This window comes from Saccostrea cucullata, unplaced genomic scaffold, assembly GCF_032062105.1.
Source record: "Saccostrea cucullata isolate Sc308-1 unplaced genomic scaffold, CSIRO_AGI_Scuc_v1 ctg447, whole genome shotgun sequence".
In the NCBI taxonomy this organism is placed as follows: Eukaryota; Metazoa; Mollusca; class Bivalvia; order Ostreida; family Ostreidae; genus Saccostrea; species Saccostrea cuccullata.
Window position 1 is genome coordinate 134,678 of NW_026923999.1, and position 16,895 is coordinate 151,572.

A 16,895-nucleotide genomic window follows, 5' to 3' on the forward strand; every position below is an offset into this window, starting at 1 on the left:
AAAAAAGAACATTTATCAAGCTTTTCGCTTGTCTTTAAATAATTGCGGAAAGGGGGGGGGGTAGAAATACTAGTATAAGTTATTTACATTCGAAAGCCACCATTGACATTATCTTTAATTGATCTAGCACAATATTATTTGTTAAACAAATTCTATATCGGAGAATATATATGCAGAAGAAAGAAAACAATGCCCCCCTCCCCTCTTCCTCTGAGTTTCGTTTGCGTCTTGCAGACTTAATTTGTATGTTCAAAGAAATGTTTTTTTTTTTAATACGTATGTATATATACTTATATATAATATAAATACATGTTTGTATGTAAAAATTTTAAAAAAAAATTAAAAAAATATATACATGTTTATGTTTATTTAGAATCTTCAGAATACATGCTAATTCCATTTAATTTTTTCAGATATGACTATATATAGTAAGATGCAGTGAACTTTTTCTCACAAAACACAATTTTTGTTTTATGAATATGAGAAGAACTATCGAAAATGTATTAAAAGCTATTGAGGGAAACAAAACATATATTATTATATTTTAAAATATCCTTTAGAAAAATATATACCTTTATCAAACAAAAAACTAAGTTGAAAACTTTAACTAATATCGCTGAATTAAAAAAAAAAAAAAAACTACTGTCCAATAATTTTACATTTCGGTTTTTTGGGGAATGTGTAAATATATTTATAAACTTACTATTTGAAGTCACTATATAAAATCCATGCACAATACACACACTAAATAATAGAGTATCAATATACATTATCCACCGGTAGTGCTAATGAGATGTAAGTGGAAAAGAATTGTTCTGGGAGACAAGCTTTGTGTTGAGGGCCCCAGGGGCGGACTGGACTTTATCAGGAGCGGGGAGATAGCGATCTGTCACACCCACGGGCAGGTATTGTACAGTCATCGCCGGTACATACCTGGTGAACAGAAATCCCAAATATTTGATAAAAAGATCCTTAAATGGTGATATATTGAAATTTACGCCATGGAATGTTTGAATGGTTTTTTTTTTTTTTGAAATGGGTGGATGTCAAACAAGATCTCTGTCTCGCCCCCCCTTTTTTTTTATCATTTCTCAAGTTATCGTTTGAAAATATTTTCTTAGACATATTCAGGTGACTTACTGAACAGATGAAAAGTAGATTCTTCTTCCAAAAAATGAGGGGTGAATGATTTTTTTTAATGGATGGGGATCAATCAAGAGCTCTTTCTCTATTTCCCTCTTTTTATTTAAGAATTTATTTATTTACATGTATTTATTTAAGATACTTTCGCATGTATACATTCACGTGACTAATTGATCAGATGAAACGTAGATTCTTAATTCTTCTAAAAAATGAGAGGTATAAGTCAGTTCTAGAATCCGGTACATCATGCACTGAAAGCAGACCTTCAGGATCATACAACTATACATGATTATTAAGTAGATAATGTCAGAATTACAGGTAGCATCTTTATGGAAAAAAAATACAGAGAAAGGCCAAGAACAAGGTACTTCCATTATATTATGCAAATTTTCAATTTTATGTTATTTTAGGCCCTTTTTCAAGCATGAGTATTAATTAGTTTTGAACATTTTTTCATCGGGATCGAGAGTGAGAAAATTCAGAAAGTTAGTGCGCAAAAATTGATGACGCATACACGCGCTACACACAAAGAAAATGGCAGACCACATGGAGCAGGTGAGGCGGTTGTGATTAATTGATTTTTATGGAAATATTGATATCTTAAATGAAACTTTGCGTATGAGCATCCGTAAAGTAAAAAGCATTCTGTTTACAGCTTAGGTCAATGTTTGATTGGACCGAAAATGACATATTTTACCCATTTCCTATCTGAGACCGCATGGTTAAATGAATTTGATATTCAAGTTTGAGTTTCCCCTATAATTAAAGAGTGTGGCTCATCACAATCATAGAATATATTTTGAACTGTCATATGCAGTTTATTGCGACGGGGTTGGCTAGGGTTGAGGATACTGATGTTACTGTGGAAAGACATTCATTTGGATGATCAGCACATGGGCCAAGTTTTCTCTAAAAATCTCTGATTTCTCTCCATTTAGCTCTATAGCTTAAATTAACAACATGATTGTTTTAGTTATTCTAAAATAGTTTGAATTAGATATTCAAACATGTTGTTAAGGGCACATTAAAAAATGAGACCATTGTCAAATTAAGTGAAGAAATTTTTTGATGATATAAATATTGCTTTCAACAGGCTCCAGGACCCAAACGGATCTGCTTTTGATCTCAGTTTCTCTTTTCCACTATTAATTCCATTTGTAAAAAGGAGACTGAAGAGGTCAAAAGTTAGTGTGTCTCAGTTTTACTGTCCTCTAGCCAGTGATAATATGTTCAGTCACTATGAAAAAAAAGTCCCGACATAATAATAATAAAAAAAACCAAAACCCTCCACTGAATTATGCACATACATATTTGGTAAATTATAAATTTGATGGATTTTGACAGCCTTTTAAGTAGCATTGCTATTTACGTGTGTTTCAGACCCCTGTGACCACCACCTCAGAATCCTCCAAGGCCCGGGAGACCCCTGGCTCCGTCCCCGTTGAGGAAATGACCTCCAAAGACTACTACTTTGATTCCTACGGACATTTTGGGATTCATGAGGTGAGTTTTAAGTATTGTCTTTTAAAACTATTGGTGCTCACTAATCAGTTAGATACATAGAGTGATTAGGGCAGTATCAATATATTGATATATCGATACGTATCGATATTCAAGAAAAATATTGTATCAAAAAATAACATCCAATACTTATCGGACAAGCAGTTTTTCTTCTAATTCTCTTAAAAAAATTACAGTCATTTTGGTAATTTTAATCACCAAAGATTAATTTAATCAATAAAGATTATTTTGATAAAAAATCAATTAAAACTAATGAACAAATGTATAATTATTAAGGAAATAACACAGTTTTTGAGTTGGCTCGCTACTCCCTGTTAACACAGCCGTTTCAAAGCTGTAAAATTTATCACGCATTCATCAAGGTGATACATACGCCAAATATTATAGTTCTAGCAAAATTGCTTTTGCTTGAGTGATTGTATAAACTTAGGATGTAAAAACTGTATAAAATTTCATACTGTTTCATTATTAGCTCACCTGAGCCGAAGGCTCAAGTGAGCTTTTCTGATCAAAATTTGTCCGTCGTCTGTCGTTGTTGTTGTTGTCGTCGTTGTAAACTTTTCACATTTTCATCTTCTATCAAGAACCATTGGGCCAATTTCAACCAAACTTGGCTGCAAAGTATCCTTGGGTAAAGGGGATTCAAATTTGTTCAACTGAAGGGCCACGCCCTTTTCCAAGGGGAGATAATCATGAATTTGTTAAAAATTAATGGCATTTTTAAAAAATCTTCTTCTCCAGAACCGCTGGGCCAGGAAAGATGAAACTCTTGTGGAAGCATCCTCAGGTAGTGTAGATTCAAGTTTGTTCAAATCATGCCCCCCGGGGCAAGGGTGGGGCCAAAATGGCCGACCCAAGTTTTACATAGGAATATATAGGAAAAATCTTTAAAAATCTTCTTCTCCAGTACCACTGGGCCAGGAAAGATGAAACTCATGTGGAAGCATCCTCAGGTAGTGTAAATTCAAGTTTGTGAAACTCATGTGGAAGCATCCTCAGGTAGTGTAGATTCAAGTTTATTCAAATCAAGACCCCGGGGCAAGGGTGGGGCCAAAATGGCCGACCCAAGTTTTGCATAGGAATATATAGGAAAAATCTTTAAACTTTCATCTTCTCCAGAACCACTATAAGAAAGATGAAATCATGTGGAATCATCTTCAATAGTGTAGATTCAAGTTTGTTCTAAATAAAAAAAAAAAAAATGATGACCCCCGGGGCAAGGGTGGGGCCAAAAGTGGCCTACAAGTTTTACATAGGAATAATAAGGAAAAATCTTTAAAAATCATCTTCTCCAGAACCACTGGGCCAGGAAAGATGAAACTCATGTGGAATCATCCTCATGTAGTGTAGATTCAAGTTTGTTCAAATCATGACCCCCGGGGCAAGGGTGGGGCCAAAATGGCCGACCCATGTTTTACATAGGAATATATAGGGAAACCTTTTAAAATCTTCTTTTCAAGTACTTCAAAGCTATGATTAGTGATATTTATATGGAATCATCCTCAGGTAGTGTAGATTCTAGTTTGTTCAAATGATGAACGCATGGAGGGGGGGGGGTATATAAATTCAAAACCTGATGTGCTTATTGAAAACTGTTATGGGCCTCTTGTTTATGTCTTCATGCTTTTAAAGAAATTTTTGATTGAATATCTGTACGATGCACAATTACTACACAATTACTGCGTATGAATATATGTTCAAGCATATTAGGTGGATCTAATCTTTCCATCTGAAGTTTATTTATAATTGACCTAGAATACTCCCTAACACAAACACCTGCTGTTCTCATTAGCTGCAGCTAGTGTGCTTGAAAAATCTATTTTTAGAATCCAGATTTGCTCTGGGAATCTTTAAACTAATTACTCCATAACACTGACCACTGCAGCTAGTGTGCTTAAATTCATTATAGAATCCAAGTGATACTTTTCACAGTTATATGTACGGAAGCCCATTAGTGCCAACCTATATATATAAAGGAAAAGCAATATACACTTTATTTTTTAACCGAACATGGAGACTTATAATATTCAATCGCTTAAGATGCAAAATAAACTGAATATAAAGTATGGTGTCCAGATGTATGAAAAAAGCTAATTTAACAAGAGCGAGTCAACTCGCAGGCCCTTCAGGCCTTTGATTATAATTATTACGAAATACATAAACAACTTTATTTTAACATGTTCAGGGTTTGACATTAAGGCACGTCCGACCGACTGAGTCTAGTAAATGATGGGTACGGTCGGGTAAAAAGTCTGTGTACTAGACCGACTGGTCGTGTAAGAAAAATAAATGAACTTCTTATTATATATTTTTAAACATATCATTTATTGTCAATGAAAAAATAAAATTAAAATGTTTCTAACCGCATAGTAGAAAAAAACTATGTACGTTACAAACAGCATAACTGGTGCGCTATTTTTAACAATGTTTATTGTCGGCATTCGTAACAATGCGGCCATTTTCCTAGAGAGATACAATAAGCTTTATATTGTTCACGGAAATGGCTGAGTAGTTACGATTGTCATTGTCGAAAAATTCACATTTATGACATCGGTAAACCAAGTAAATGGCAATAAATTGTAGTAAAAAAAGTATTTTTACTATACAAATTCCCTGAACTGTTTTAATGGTATCTATATTTATAATGTATACAAGTTGATTAAATTAGGACTAAATATGACAAGCCGCACGGAGATGACCTAGTTTCGATGTTGACATGTGTGCGGCCAAAAGTTGTTATATAAATACAGATTCACATCATCTGCACAGAAAGTACATCGTACTTTAAATAATTTTTCTATAGTTTGGTCAGGGCTAGTGGTTAAACAGGTCGAGACCACTACCTTATATGGAAGGCAATTTTCAACACGTGACGATGTCTTCGTCACGCCCGTTCTCCAATCAATTGAAAGAGTCCCAAAGCATAACATTCTACCATGTGTTTACGATTCAATGGCTACACGTGGTTTTCGTCGGTTTACTGCACAAAATTTAACTCGTCACCGGAAATACTGTAGAGCTTCTTTAAAACTTTATTAGACCGAAATTGAAAGATTATATTCTAAAGACACTGCTCCATGCTCACATTTAATATTGGAGTTGTTTTAGATGATTGACAGTTGCTTCGAATACTGTACAAACGCTTTGACTTTTGCTTATGCATAAAACACTTTCTGATGATATTGAGGCTATAAATAATAATTGCGCACTTTCTCCTGCTGTCTAAAAACAAGGACCTATATACTACCTGGGAAAGCTATGTACACGTATATCACGTGAAAAAAACTCAATGTGTTATCGACACGATAGCACTTATACGTCTCTTTGAACAATGGTATACTAGGCCGATGTACAGTACAGGCAACGCGGATCCCGTATTAGACCGCGTCCCCTCCGCGGTGTATTAATCCTTTCCACGTTACACCGTCGCGGGTTTTGATCGCGGTGCTACCTGAGACCGTGTTACACCGCGGCGGGGCCAGCTACCGTTATTCTTCAGCTAAGATGTTCTTACCTGTAAAGTGTAGGAATACCGTTGTTCCATTATTATGCGCTACACTGTAAGACTATGAACTAATTATCGACGATTTTTATATGTTATTTTTTTTTGTTTGTTTTTTTTGGGGGGGGGGGGGTTATTGTTAATAAAATAATCACAGGTAATTCTATTCAGAATATCAATAATATCATAGCTAGTATTTGAATGTATTTCTATTTTCTGCTCTTTTCGAAAATTACTAAAATCATGTCAATGAACATAAACAAATTTCAGATTTCTCCGGTTCAAATAAAACACAAACACAAATATGGGCCCTTAAAATATTTGAACACACAACACAGAAATTAACTTATTTTAATCAGCAAGTTGCCAAGCTTCAAGTTTTCAGATGTCTGTGTTACCGTTCGGTTTTCCTCAGGTAAGTTTGGTGTGGAGTGGAGCTTACTTGAAGCGGATGAGAAGCCCCGAGGGAACGACGCTGTCTAGTGTACATACTACCTATATACACAGGATGCTACCTGAGTGTATTACCTGTATGCGTTTTCCTACGACATTGTAAAACGAAGCCCTTTTTTTTCATGTGTAGCTCATGGATTGAAATGCATGAAATAAAGAATTCAATGTTTTTGTTGCAGACAGTATCCTTTTTAATTTTTTTGTTTCAAATAAATATTTTCAATAATTCGACAATTTTAATATACTGTGTTTTTCTTAATCAAATTTTATAACAAAAATACATTTTTTTTTTACCAACAAAATCTGTCGTGTAATCTGGCGACAAAAAGGGAAGTAATTCAAATTACATGTCATGTACATATGCTAAACGAAAGAAGAAAGTGGATCATAAACAAGTCTCTCAATAAATAACAATAAAACTTAGACAAAATCCACAAATGGTCAATAAACTGATAAATCAGCGGTAGTTTTATTGTAGACTTAAGAAATTGATATACTGATCAAAAAGGAGGAAAAACGATCATGCACGTGATTAATATTGTATATATTTTTTTTCTCTCTCTCTCTCTTTCTCTCTCTCTCTCTCTCTGTCTATCTACTAACTGGTACAGATATAAACAGACACGAAATAATGTTGGTTGTAATGTAAAGTATAAGTGTCCCTGCTAAATGATAACATTATACTAACTACCTTAATTTATGGGTCCAGACTTATGCAGATTGATTAAAAGTGCTGATTATGTAAAGCAAACTCTTTAATTCTCATGAATTTGCAAAATATTAAAAAATTATGATATTTGTTTACACATGGCTGTTATTTGAAATGTTATCTTCATAGGAAATGTTGAAAGATGAAGTCCGGACCCTGACATACAGAAACTCCATGATCTACAACAAACACCTGTTCCAGGGGAAGATTGTTCTGGACGTCGGATGTGGTACAGGAATTCTCTCCATGTTTGCTGCCAAAGCTGGAGCTGCCAAAGTCATAGGGGTAGGTATTGAGATAAATGAGTGAGTAAACAGATAGGAGTATGTGTATAGGTATTGAATTAGGGACAGTGAAAACAATAGGGTTGGGTACTGAGCTGAGGGTGATAGCAATAAAGTGAGGGGGTATTTCAGTAAGGTTTTCATGTTTTTACACCTTTTATACACCTTTATTGTTGGTTCCTTTAAGTTTAATCCAATAAAATTTAGATACAGATCATATCAAGACTAAGTACCTTGGATCCAGTATGAATGATGTTTTTTTAATATGCTTTTAATCTTTTAAATCAGATTGAGTGTTCCAGTATCATTGATTTTGGGAGAAAAATAGTGGAGGACAATAAGTTCAGCAATGGTAAGCACACAGCTGATTCAGAAACAAAGTAGACTAACTTGGAAGTAAAGGAGAAAATACTAATGAAAGAAAATTCTGACATAAAAAAATCTTTGTTCACAATGATCACACAAATTAAGGTAGAACATTTTGATGTCAATATATCTTTGTTTACAGTGGTCACACTAGTAAAGGGAAAAGTAGAAGAGGTAGAACTTCCAGAGGGGATAGAGAAGGTGGATATAATAATCAGCGAGTGGATGGGATACTGTCTGTTCTACGAGTCCATGTTACAGACTGTCATATACGCCCGAGATAAGTGGCTGGTAAGTATAGACCATCATACATGCCAGAGATAAACTGACATATACCCTGAGATAAGGCCAAAACAAAAAATAGTCTTGTTTCCTGCTACCCGACCTACCCTATTTTTTTGCACCCGACCTTAAAGTTTTTTTTAAGCTTTGGAGAAAAAAATTGGGAATTTCATGTTCAAAAAGTGAAGAAAAAAAATAGAATCAGGTTATATTTCATGAAACTGTATGTAAAGATGTGATAATATCTAATTTTAAAATATATTGTTATACCCTTATGAATATCATTCTATATATTTATTACTAATAAAAAGTCCAACAAAAGAACTGTTAATTACTGCGGTCTAACAATTTTAACCGGTCTTAATATAATTGTTGACCTCTGTTACGTCACAAGTAATTAATCATCGTTCAATATCGGCGACGTGAAAATAGCCGAAGTTAAGAGCTACAAGAGTTTTAGTATGTTTTGTGATGAATAATTTTTGTGATACAATAGACATATAATTGATTTTGTTCTTTCTCATGATGTTTTCAATTTACTAAAGAAGCCATAATTTTCCATAAAAATAATTGATTATATAGCGTGTATTGAATAAATTGATCAGTTTTAAGTGAGCAGTGAAGGGTATAACAAAAAAAAATTCGGGCAACAATAATTTTCCTGAAGGTGAAAATGTTGCCCTTGGCCTGCGGCCTCGGGCAACATTTTCACCTTCAGGTCCAACCATATTTTTACCCAGTCAATAACTGTATAATGTTGACCTATGACATGTTTTAATTGGCTTTGTATTAGTTCATATCCAAAAAATACCAATGTAAGAAATAAAATAAAATAAAAAAAATTAAATAATTTTCCTACCTACCTACCCTATTTTTTTCAAGCTGGTAGCAGGAAACAAGACTATTATTTTTTTTGGCCTAAGTGGCTGTTAAATGTAGATCAAGATGTACACCTGAGATAAACCGTCATATACACCTGAGTACAGTGGGATTATACATGTACATGTACATGTACCACAAATTCCAAATTTTCCAATTTGCATATCTGCATATATTGTATCTTTTGGGGGGGGGGGGGGGGTGATTCTTTCATTGTTTCCAAAGAAGGGAGGGTTAAAGATTTCCAGGAAGTGTGTGGCATTTATCATACATTTTCTTGTGTTTTCATTTTAGAAACCAGGAGGATTGATATTTCCCGACAGAGCCACGCTGTACGTAGCAGCCATAGAAGACCGACAGTATAAAGACGACAAAATCAATTGTAAGATTGTCAGACATTTTTGTAGAAAATCAAATGCAAAAATGAAAAAGAAATTAAATAGACACCCTGTGTAATTATATATGACAGACAGTAATATGTGGACGTAATTGATTTAGAAACATAAAGTATAATTTAAAACAGGAATTAAAAAAAATACTGGCATTTAATATGAAACAAAATAATTACTTTAAATGAAGATTTATGGTGCAAACTTTTTTCTGTCACAAAGAAAAATTTAAAAAGTGTCCTATTGTGAATTACAATGATTTGATCATTTATTTCCCAGCTAATTACCAAAAACTTAAGAGTCAATTATAATTTTCATGCTCGTTTTCTGGGATGTTAGTTTTAACATTTGTCTCCCTTTCCTATAACAGTCTGGGACAATGTCTATGGGTTTGACATGAGTGCCATCAGAAAGATTGCCATCTCGGAACCATTAGTTGATGTGGTGGATCCCAAACAGGTGGTCACCAACTCCTGCCTTGTCAAGGTACAGTTGGACCTTCAAAGGATTTAATTACAGGTGTCACATAATCAAAAATTAACTGTATCAAAAGCGATCAAAGATTACTCAATATATGATCCACTCTCACTGTAGGAGATAGATATCTACACAGTCCAGGAGTCGGACCTGACCTTCACTGCCCCGTTCCACCTACAGTGTCGGAGAAATGACTACGTCCATGCCCTCATTACATTCTTCAATATCGAGTTCACCAAGTGCCACAAAAGGACAGGCTTTTCTACAGGTAAGTCCTTTTTGATGTCACAGTATCTAAAAATATACCTGTTATGTTGCTGAATGTAAATTATCTCTGAACAGTTGTAATCATGAGTTTTAAATACGTTTTTAAGTTTATTTAAGTCTTCTCTTCTACAATTTTTCGTAGATATAAAATTGTTGGTTAAAATGATCCATGAGATCTACAAACATGTCCCCAACCTACAGTGATGAATCAATAGTAAAGTAAATCATTTGAGGTTTTTTTTTCTCTCCACATAGTTACATTCTATACTTGTTGGCTATTGACTCCTGTTTTGTATTTAGCCCCGGAGGCTCCCTACACACATTGGAAACAGACTGTGTTTTACTTTGACCTGCTGGACTTGACCGTGAAGAAGGGAGAAGAAATCCAAGGAACTGTCAGCGTCTGTCCAAACAAGTCCAACAAGGTTAGTCGAAGGTCAAAAAACTCAAATTAGGAATCTTGTCTCATTTTACTGAAAAGCTAGGTTTTTTTTGGAAGTAGAGACTTTTTTCCAGCATAAATTAACTGTTAAGGGTTTGTTAACATTTTCATTTGTTTTAAAATCAGAATCATCGGATTTTTAACTTTTTTTTCCCATCAGCGTGATCTTGACTTCACCATTGAAGTGGATTTCAAGGGAGAACTCTCTGAAATGAAAGAGACAATGAAGTACAAAATGCGTTAAAAAGGACAGCAGTTACCTCCCTTGTAGATGCCAGTGAGCTCCGTTTGATTGGAGGAAAATCCCAGGGCACAGAATTCATCACTGTGTGACAGTGAGCTGATTGAGAGGAGAATGAGACTCTAGGGTTTTATACACAACTCTGTGCTTTCATTGTCCTTGTAATAATATGATGTTTTTATGTCAAAAATCAAATACTTTAGAACTTACAATTTAATGTAACAATAATATGATGTGTATCCTGATTCAGCAATATTACGTAGAAATGTCTAGTACTGCTGTACCAGATTATTTTTTGTGTCTTTTGTTATTGAATTGATAGAAAAAATTGTGATTAATTTTGTCACATGTATATAAAATCATTTATAAGTCACCAACATTTAGTACCAACACAGTACTGCATGAGAAAAATAAATTGAGATTAGATATTTTAAAATATCCTAAATGTTTAGGATGGAAATAGAAGTCTGCCAGCTTCGATGGTTGTACTCTAGTGCCATGTTTACATGACATCTTGTCAGTTGGATACAGAAAGTCATTTTATTGCATTGTTGACTGCAGCTGTTGTAAATTTTTATTTTTTTTCCTGCATCTGAAGATAAACTTGGTTTATTTTCTGCACTGGATGCTTATCAGGCTTCAGAACTTCAAAAATAAAATCATTTTTAAAGCTTTGCACTTTCATGTATTCTATTATAGACTAGAATAGGTCATATGAAAAGCCAAAAATCCCAAGTCATCTTATTAAAATGTTTCCTCAAGAAAATTTGAAATTAAAGAAATTGGGAATATCTGAATGGCTGGTGATTAGAATTTTGAAAGGGGATAAAATTAACTCGCATGGATATTTAATTTAGCATGACTGAGAATAAAAAATAATGGGTTCTAATTAAGGAAATACAGACAATGCACATTAAAACATGCGTATAACAAAGTGACAAAGACTGATAATTTTGTTTCATTATAAGAGTAATTCATAATTTCATTATATCTGTTGGCTTCAAAATGTGTTTAAACCCCAGGTGGAATGAAAATCACTTTGCTATCAGTGTCAGTTCATTATAAGTGTGCTCCCATTAAGCATGTTTTACTGTATGTATAAAACATAGTTTTTAGCTCACCTGAGCCGAAGGCTCAAGTGAGCTTTTCTGATCTGTCGTCCGTCCGTCTGTAAACTTTTCACATTTTTGACTTCTTCTCAAGAACCACTGGGTCAATTTTGACCAAACTTGGTACAAAGCATCCTTGGGTTAAGGGGAATTCCCCTCACAAGGGGAGATAATCAAGAAAAGACAAAAATAGGGTATGGTCATTAAAAAATCTGCTCAAGAACCACTGGGCCAGAAAAGCTGAAACTTATGTGAAAGCATCCTGGGGTAGTGTAGATTCTAAATTTTTCAAATCATGACCCCTGGGGGTTGGATGGGGCCACAATGGGGAATCAAAATTTTACATAGAAATATATATGGGAAAAATCTTTAAAAATCTTCTCAAGAACCACTGGGCCAGAAAAGCTGAAACTTATGTTGAAGCACACTGAGGTAGTGTAGATTCTAAATTATTCAAATCATGACCCCCGGGAGTAGGGCGGGGCCACAATGGGGAACCAAATATTTACATAGAAAAATATAGGAAAAATCTTGGTCAAAATGGTCAAAGCTTCTCAGGTGAGCGATGTGGCCCATGGGCCTCTTGTTTTTATGGTATTTACTAGGGATGTCAACGAGTACCCGGTTAAAAAATGTATCGAATACTAAAATCGGTACTCGGTTACTCGGATGTATATTTTTGAATATTTCTAATCTTATTCATTAATGCATTAAACAATCCGTTTTAAAGCGTAAAATGCTCATTGCACTTGTACATACAGTAATTAGGGTTTACTACGACTCTAAATGACCGTTATCGCCTGTGGCAGTGTTTATACAGTAATTATCGTGACCAAGTACCTGGGGTAGGTGGCTTTTCTCACCTGCGGCTGCCTTCTTCCCTTATTTTTTGTTTGGCTTTAATTATTTGTTTTCACTGAACATCGTTTAAGATCCATTATGTTTAAATAAATTAGATAATTTTGTCAATTCTCCGAGAAGCCGTAAATTCTTGGGAAAAGAGCGGATGATATGACACGTGCGATTCCTGATATGGTTGTGTTTGATTACATGCCAATACAACTGGCTGAAGGCAAAGACTTTAAAAAAAAATGATGTCGATCGTTGCATCAAACTACAAAATACCGTCCCGTAATACTATATAAATCTCGGATCGAACAAGTGTACTAAAATCGTAAATCCGCTCTATTAGGAGAACTTGATCAAGTTCAAGTTGATACTGTACGTAGCTCTGACGACTGATACCTGGTCGTCAAACGCGACAAGGAGTTACATTATACAATTACGCAGCAGATTATTTTTTTAAACAAAAACACTGTGAACAACTTATAATTTTATTTCTTGTGTTTTTCTGATAAATAAATTGAATTTAAAAATTGTTATATTAAATTTCATCGGGCACGAAGTGCTCATCATTATTACAACAGAAATACATTTACGGATAAGCTAACCTCCTATAAGTGCATCTGGTTTTATTTCTAAGAGAGTTTACAATGTTTTACAGTCTTCAATTTACTTACACTTTTACCGAGTACCCGGGTACTCGATCGGAAAAACGTCCGATTAACCGAGTATTGAAAATTGACCGATTTGACATTCCTAGTATTTACATTTACACAATATGCTTGAGCATGAGAAAGATAATTGTTTTAAACCAAGGCAGTCTACTCTCAGATAAGTTGATGTTGCAGGGATTTTGACAACTTTGTTTAAAGTCAGCATTTTCTAAGTTCCAACGGTCGTTTTAATGACCTTGTTAGCAAATATAACCTATTATTTGGTTGTTTTTGCCTGACTTGTTTCATACAAATTGTTATCCCTTGAATTTAAAAATGGAATGTTCTTTCTAGGTGACCAATTAGGGCGCATGCGGGTCTGATGGATCAATGGGACGCTTTCGTATTCTAGGCACTACTGGCTGGGGGATCATGAAAGATCTTTAGCTTAAGTAAAAAAAAAATAATAATCTTGTACTGAAATATTGTTGACGTAAAATAGACCAATGAAAATAGTATTTAAATTTAATATTGCACCACCAGAGTCCTGCTATCTGCAAAGATAGGGATTTTATTTTGGTGTTGTCAATAATTGAATTGAATAATTAATATTGATAAGGATCTTACTAAATATTTGAAAATTTGACTTAAGGATAAATAACACAAACAAATTTTTTTCAGAAATCAGCATTATTTTTCATAGTTTTACATTTAAATTGGTGACCTAAATCATGTTTTCCGAGGATAATGGGAAAATTTTTAAAGATTTTTTCATAAGGTTAAAAATTTGTGCAAAATTTTGTATGGAATTATATAGAAAGCAAAACAAAATTTCATATCTAAGCACCAATGAAAACCTACGATTTCTTTATCTTTCAGGGATGTATTATTATTTATGTAATTTCAAATCAAAATCAGTCAAAAATATATCAATCCATGCATCAAATTTTTGTTTGTGAGTACCCTTAAGTCTGCTTAATCGATCCTGGGGCCTGGTCCCATCTCTGTACATAGTGGTCTGCCACATACAAATAAATTGATAATTTAACTAAACGAAAAAAAAGTGTTGTCTCTATAGGCTTATGCATAATATTTTGTTATAGTCATCGCTGAGGAAAGGGGGGGGCTTGTTGATATGACCGAACTGTCCACAGGAGGAGACTTATCAAATTTAAGTTTTAAATGACGCAGTTTTACCCTAACAAAAAAATACTATAGTAAACTATAGTTAACTATAGTTTACTATAGTAAATCAAAGTTCCAAAGTTTTCACATAGTAAATCAAAGTTCCAAAGTTTTTGCTATAGTAAATCAAAGTTCAAAAGTTATTACTATAGTAAATCAAAGTTCCAAAGTTTTTACTATAGTAAATCAAAGTTCCAAAGTTTTCACCATAGTAAATCAAAGTTCCAAAGTTTTCACCATAGTAAATCAAAGTTCCAAAGCTTTCACCATAGTAAATCAAAGTTCCAAAGTTTTCGCCATAGTAAATCAAAGCATTTAAGTTTTTGTATTTTGTTTTATTAATTTTTCTCTGGATTATTAGTTTGTTTTAAGGGGAATGATATTGGTTTGTTTAGGCTGGTTTTGTTCTTCATCTTAATTTACATATGCAATGTAATTAATTCAAATGCAATATTTATATTTTACAGTAGAAAAAAAAATGTTATCTGAAGGTAAGGAAGCAAATATTTTGATTCTAAATTACGGAAGTTTTATCTTATAGTAATTTTTTCCCATGAATAATAATAAATACTGTTTATTTATCGGTGCAAGAGACAATTTTTACATTAAAATTCATTACTTGTACTTTATTCTTTTACGGGACGGGTATTACTTAATCAAAGTTCCAAAGTTTTTACTATAGTAAATCAAAGTTCCAGAGTTTTCACCATAGTAAATCAAAGTTCCAAAGTTTTTACTATAGTAAATCAAAGTTCCAAAGTTTTCAGTATAGTAAATCAAAGTTCCAAAGTTTTAACTTTGGTACTATAGTTAACTATATTAAACTATAGTTAACTATAGTTAACTATAGTTTACTATATTATTTTTTTTGTCAGGGTATGATCAAAATACAAATTTTTGTTTGTTTTATTTCCCTTGGAGAATTTTTCATGTTGAAAAGCCATCCGGTTGCCCAAGAGAAGTATTTTTTTGTCAAGGAAATATGCGCGATCAAAATACAAATCTTTTTTGTTTGTTGAGCAAATTAAATTTTCCCTCTCGGAAATTGAGCAAAATTGTTTTAATTTTTCAAACCGCACGTGACAAAAGTCACATATACCAAGAAAAAACTGAACCTGAAAGTTAATGAAAAAAGTTACGTTTACTATTTATCTTCAATATTTATCCATTTAATCAAGAGAATGAACATTTGTCATTCTGCGTTTCCTTCAATCATCGAACCGCCGAAATATGGCTGCGCGAAATATTTTTAAAAAAAAAACAAAAAAAAAAACAACCAGAAAAATTTAAAGAACTGAAAAAAAGTGTACAAAAAGAATCAATCATAGAAAACATCATTTTTGATTTACCAGTAAATTGAATGACAAAACCCAAAAACTTATTGTAAAAATCTTTTAAAAGTTAACAGACACAGTGGAAAAACATTTCATCAGTTTCAGTCAGTTTCAAACACAATATGACAAAGGCAAATTAAATTATATCTATTAGCAGTACAGGAATTATGAAATTCCAAATATAAACCCACATAAGGCCTGTGGACCAGACAATATAAAATTGAATCCTTACATTATTATTTACAAAGTCATTAGAAACTGGTGAAATACCTACTGATTGGAAACATGCAAATGTAGCTCCAGCTTTTAAAAAGGGGGAAAAATACAAAGCAGTAAATTATAGGCCAATTTCATTGACTTGCATATGTTGCAAGTTAATGGAACATATAATCACCAGCAACATCATGGCCCATCTAGAAAACAATAACATCTTATATGATTTACAACATGGGTTCAGGAAATCAAGATCTTGTGAATCACAATTATTAGATTTTATCCAAGAACTTACATACAAAAACAATTACAACATACCGCACTTAATCATAACACTTTTGGTATAGATTAAATTTCTATGGTATAGGACAACAGACTTTAAACTGGATTCATGATTTTCTATCAGATAGAACACAAACAGTAGTTATAAATGGCATTTCCTCTACTTCTGTACCTGTCACTGAAAGTTAATGAAAAAAGTTATAGTATCATCTACAAAGAAATAAAAACACAGAAGACTGTCACAAACTACAATCAGATTTATCCATTTAATCAAGGCAGACAAGTGTACTAAACTTTCTTTGACATATTCTCATAATTACA

The 16,895-nt window shown here is 33.4% G+C and overlaps 1 protein-coding gene across 1 annotated transcript; it reads left to right on the plus strand.

Annotated features, from left to right (window-relative positions):
* Positions 1 to 1,578: 1,578 nt before the first annotated feature.
* LOC134265437 (protein arginine N-methyltransferase 1-like) lies at positions 1,579 to 11,629 on the plus strand. The gene is made up of 10 exons (XM_062747643.1): positions 1,579 to 1,698; positions 2,524 to 2,646; positions 7,458 to 7,613; positions 7,901 to 7,964; positions 8,121 to 8,269; positions 9,434 to 9,521; positions 9,899 to 10,014; positions 10,123 to 10,273; positions 10,573 to 10,697; positions 10,875 to 11,629. Exons 1-10 carry the CDS (start codon positions 1,678 to 1,680, stop codon positions 10,956 to 10,958), a joined length of 1,077 nt encoding a protein of 358 aa, XP_062603627.1. The 5' UTR covers positions 1,579 to 1,677; the 3' UTR covers positions 10,959 to 11,629.
* Positions 11,630 to 16,895: the final 5,266 nt, after the last annotated feature.

Coding starts and splice junctions, on each gene's coding strand:
- LOC134265437 (XM_062747643.1), top strand. CDS start 1,678: ATGGCAGACCACATGGAGCAG. Junction 1,699..2,523: donor TGGCAGACCACATGGAGCAG/GTGAGGCGGTTG, acceptor CGTGTGTTTCAG/ACCCCTGTGACCACCACCTC. Junction 10,698..10,874: donor GTCCAAACAAGTCCAACAAG/GTTAGTCGAAGG, acceptor TTTTCCCATCAG/CGTGATCTTGACTTCACCAT.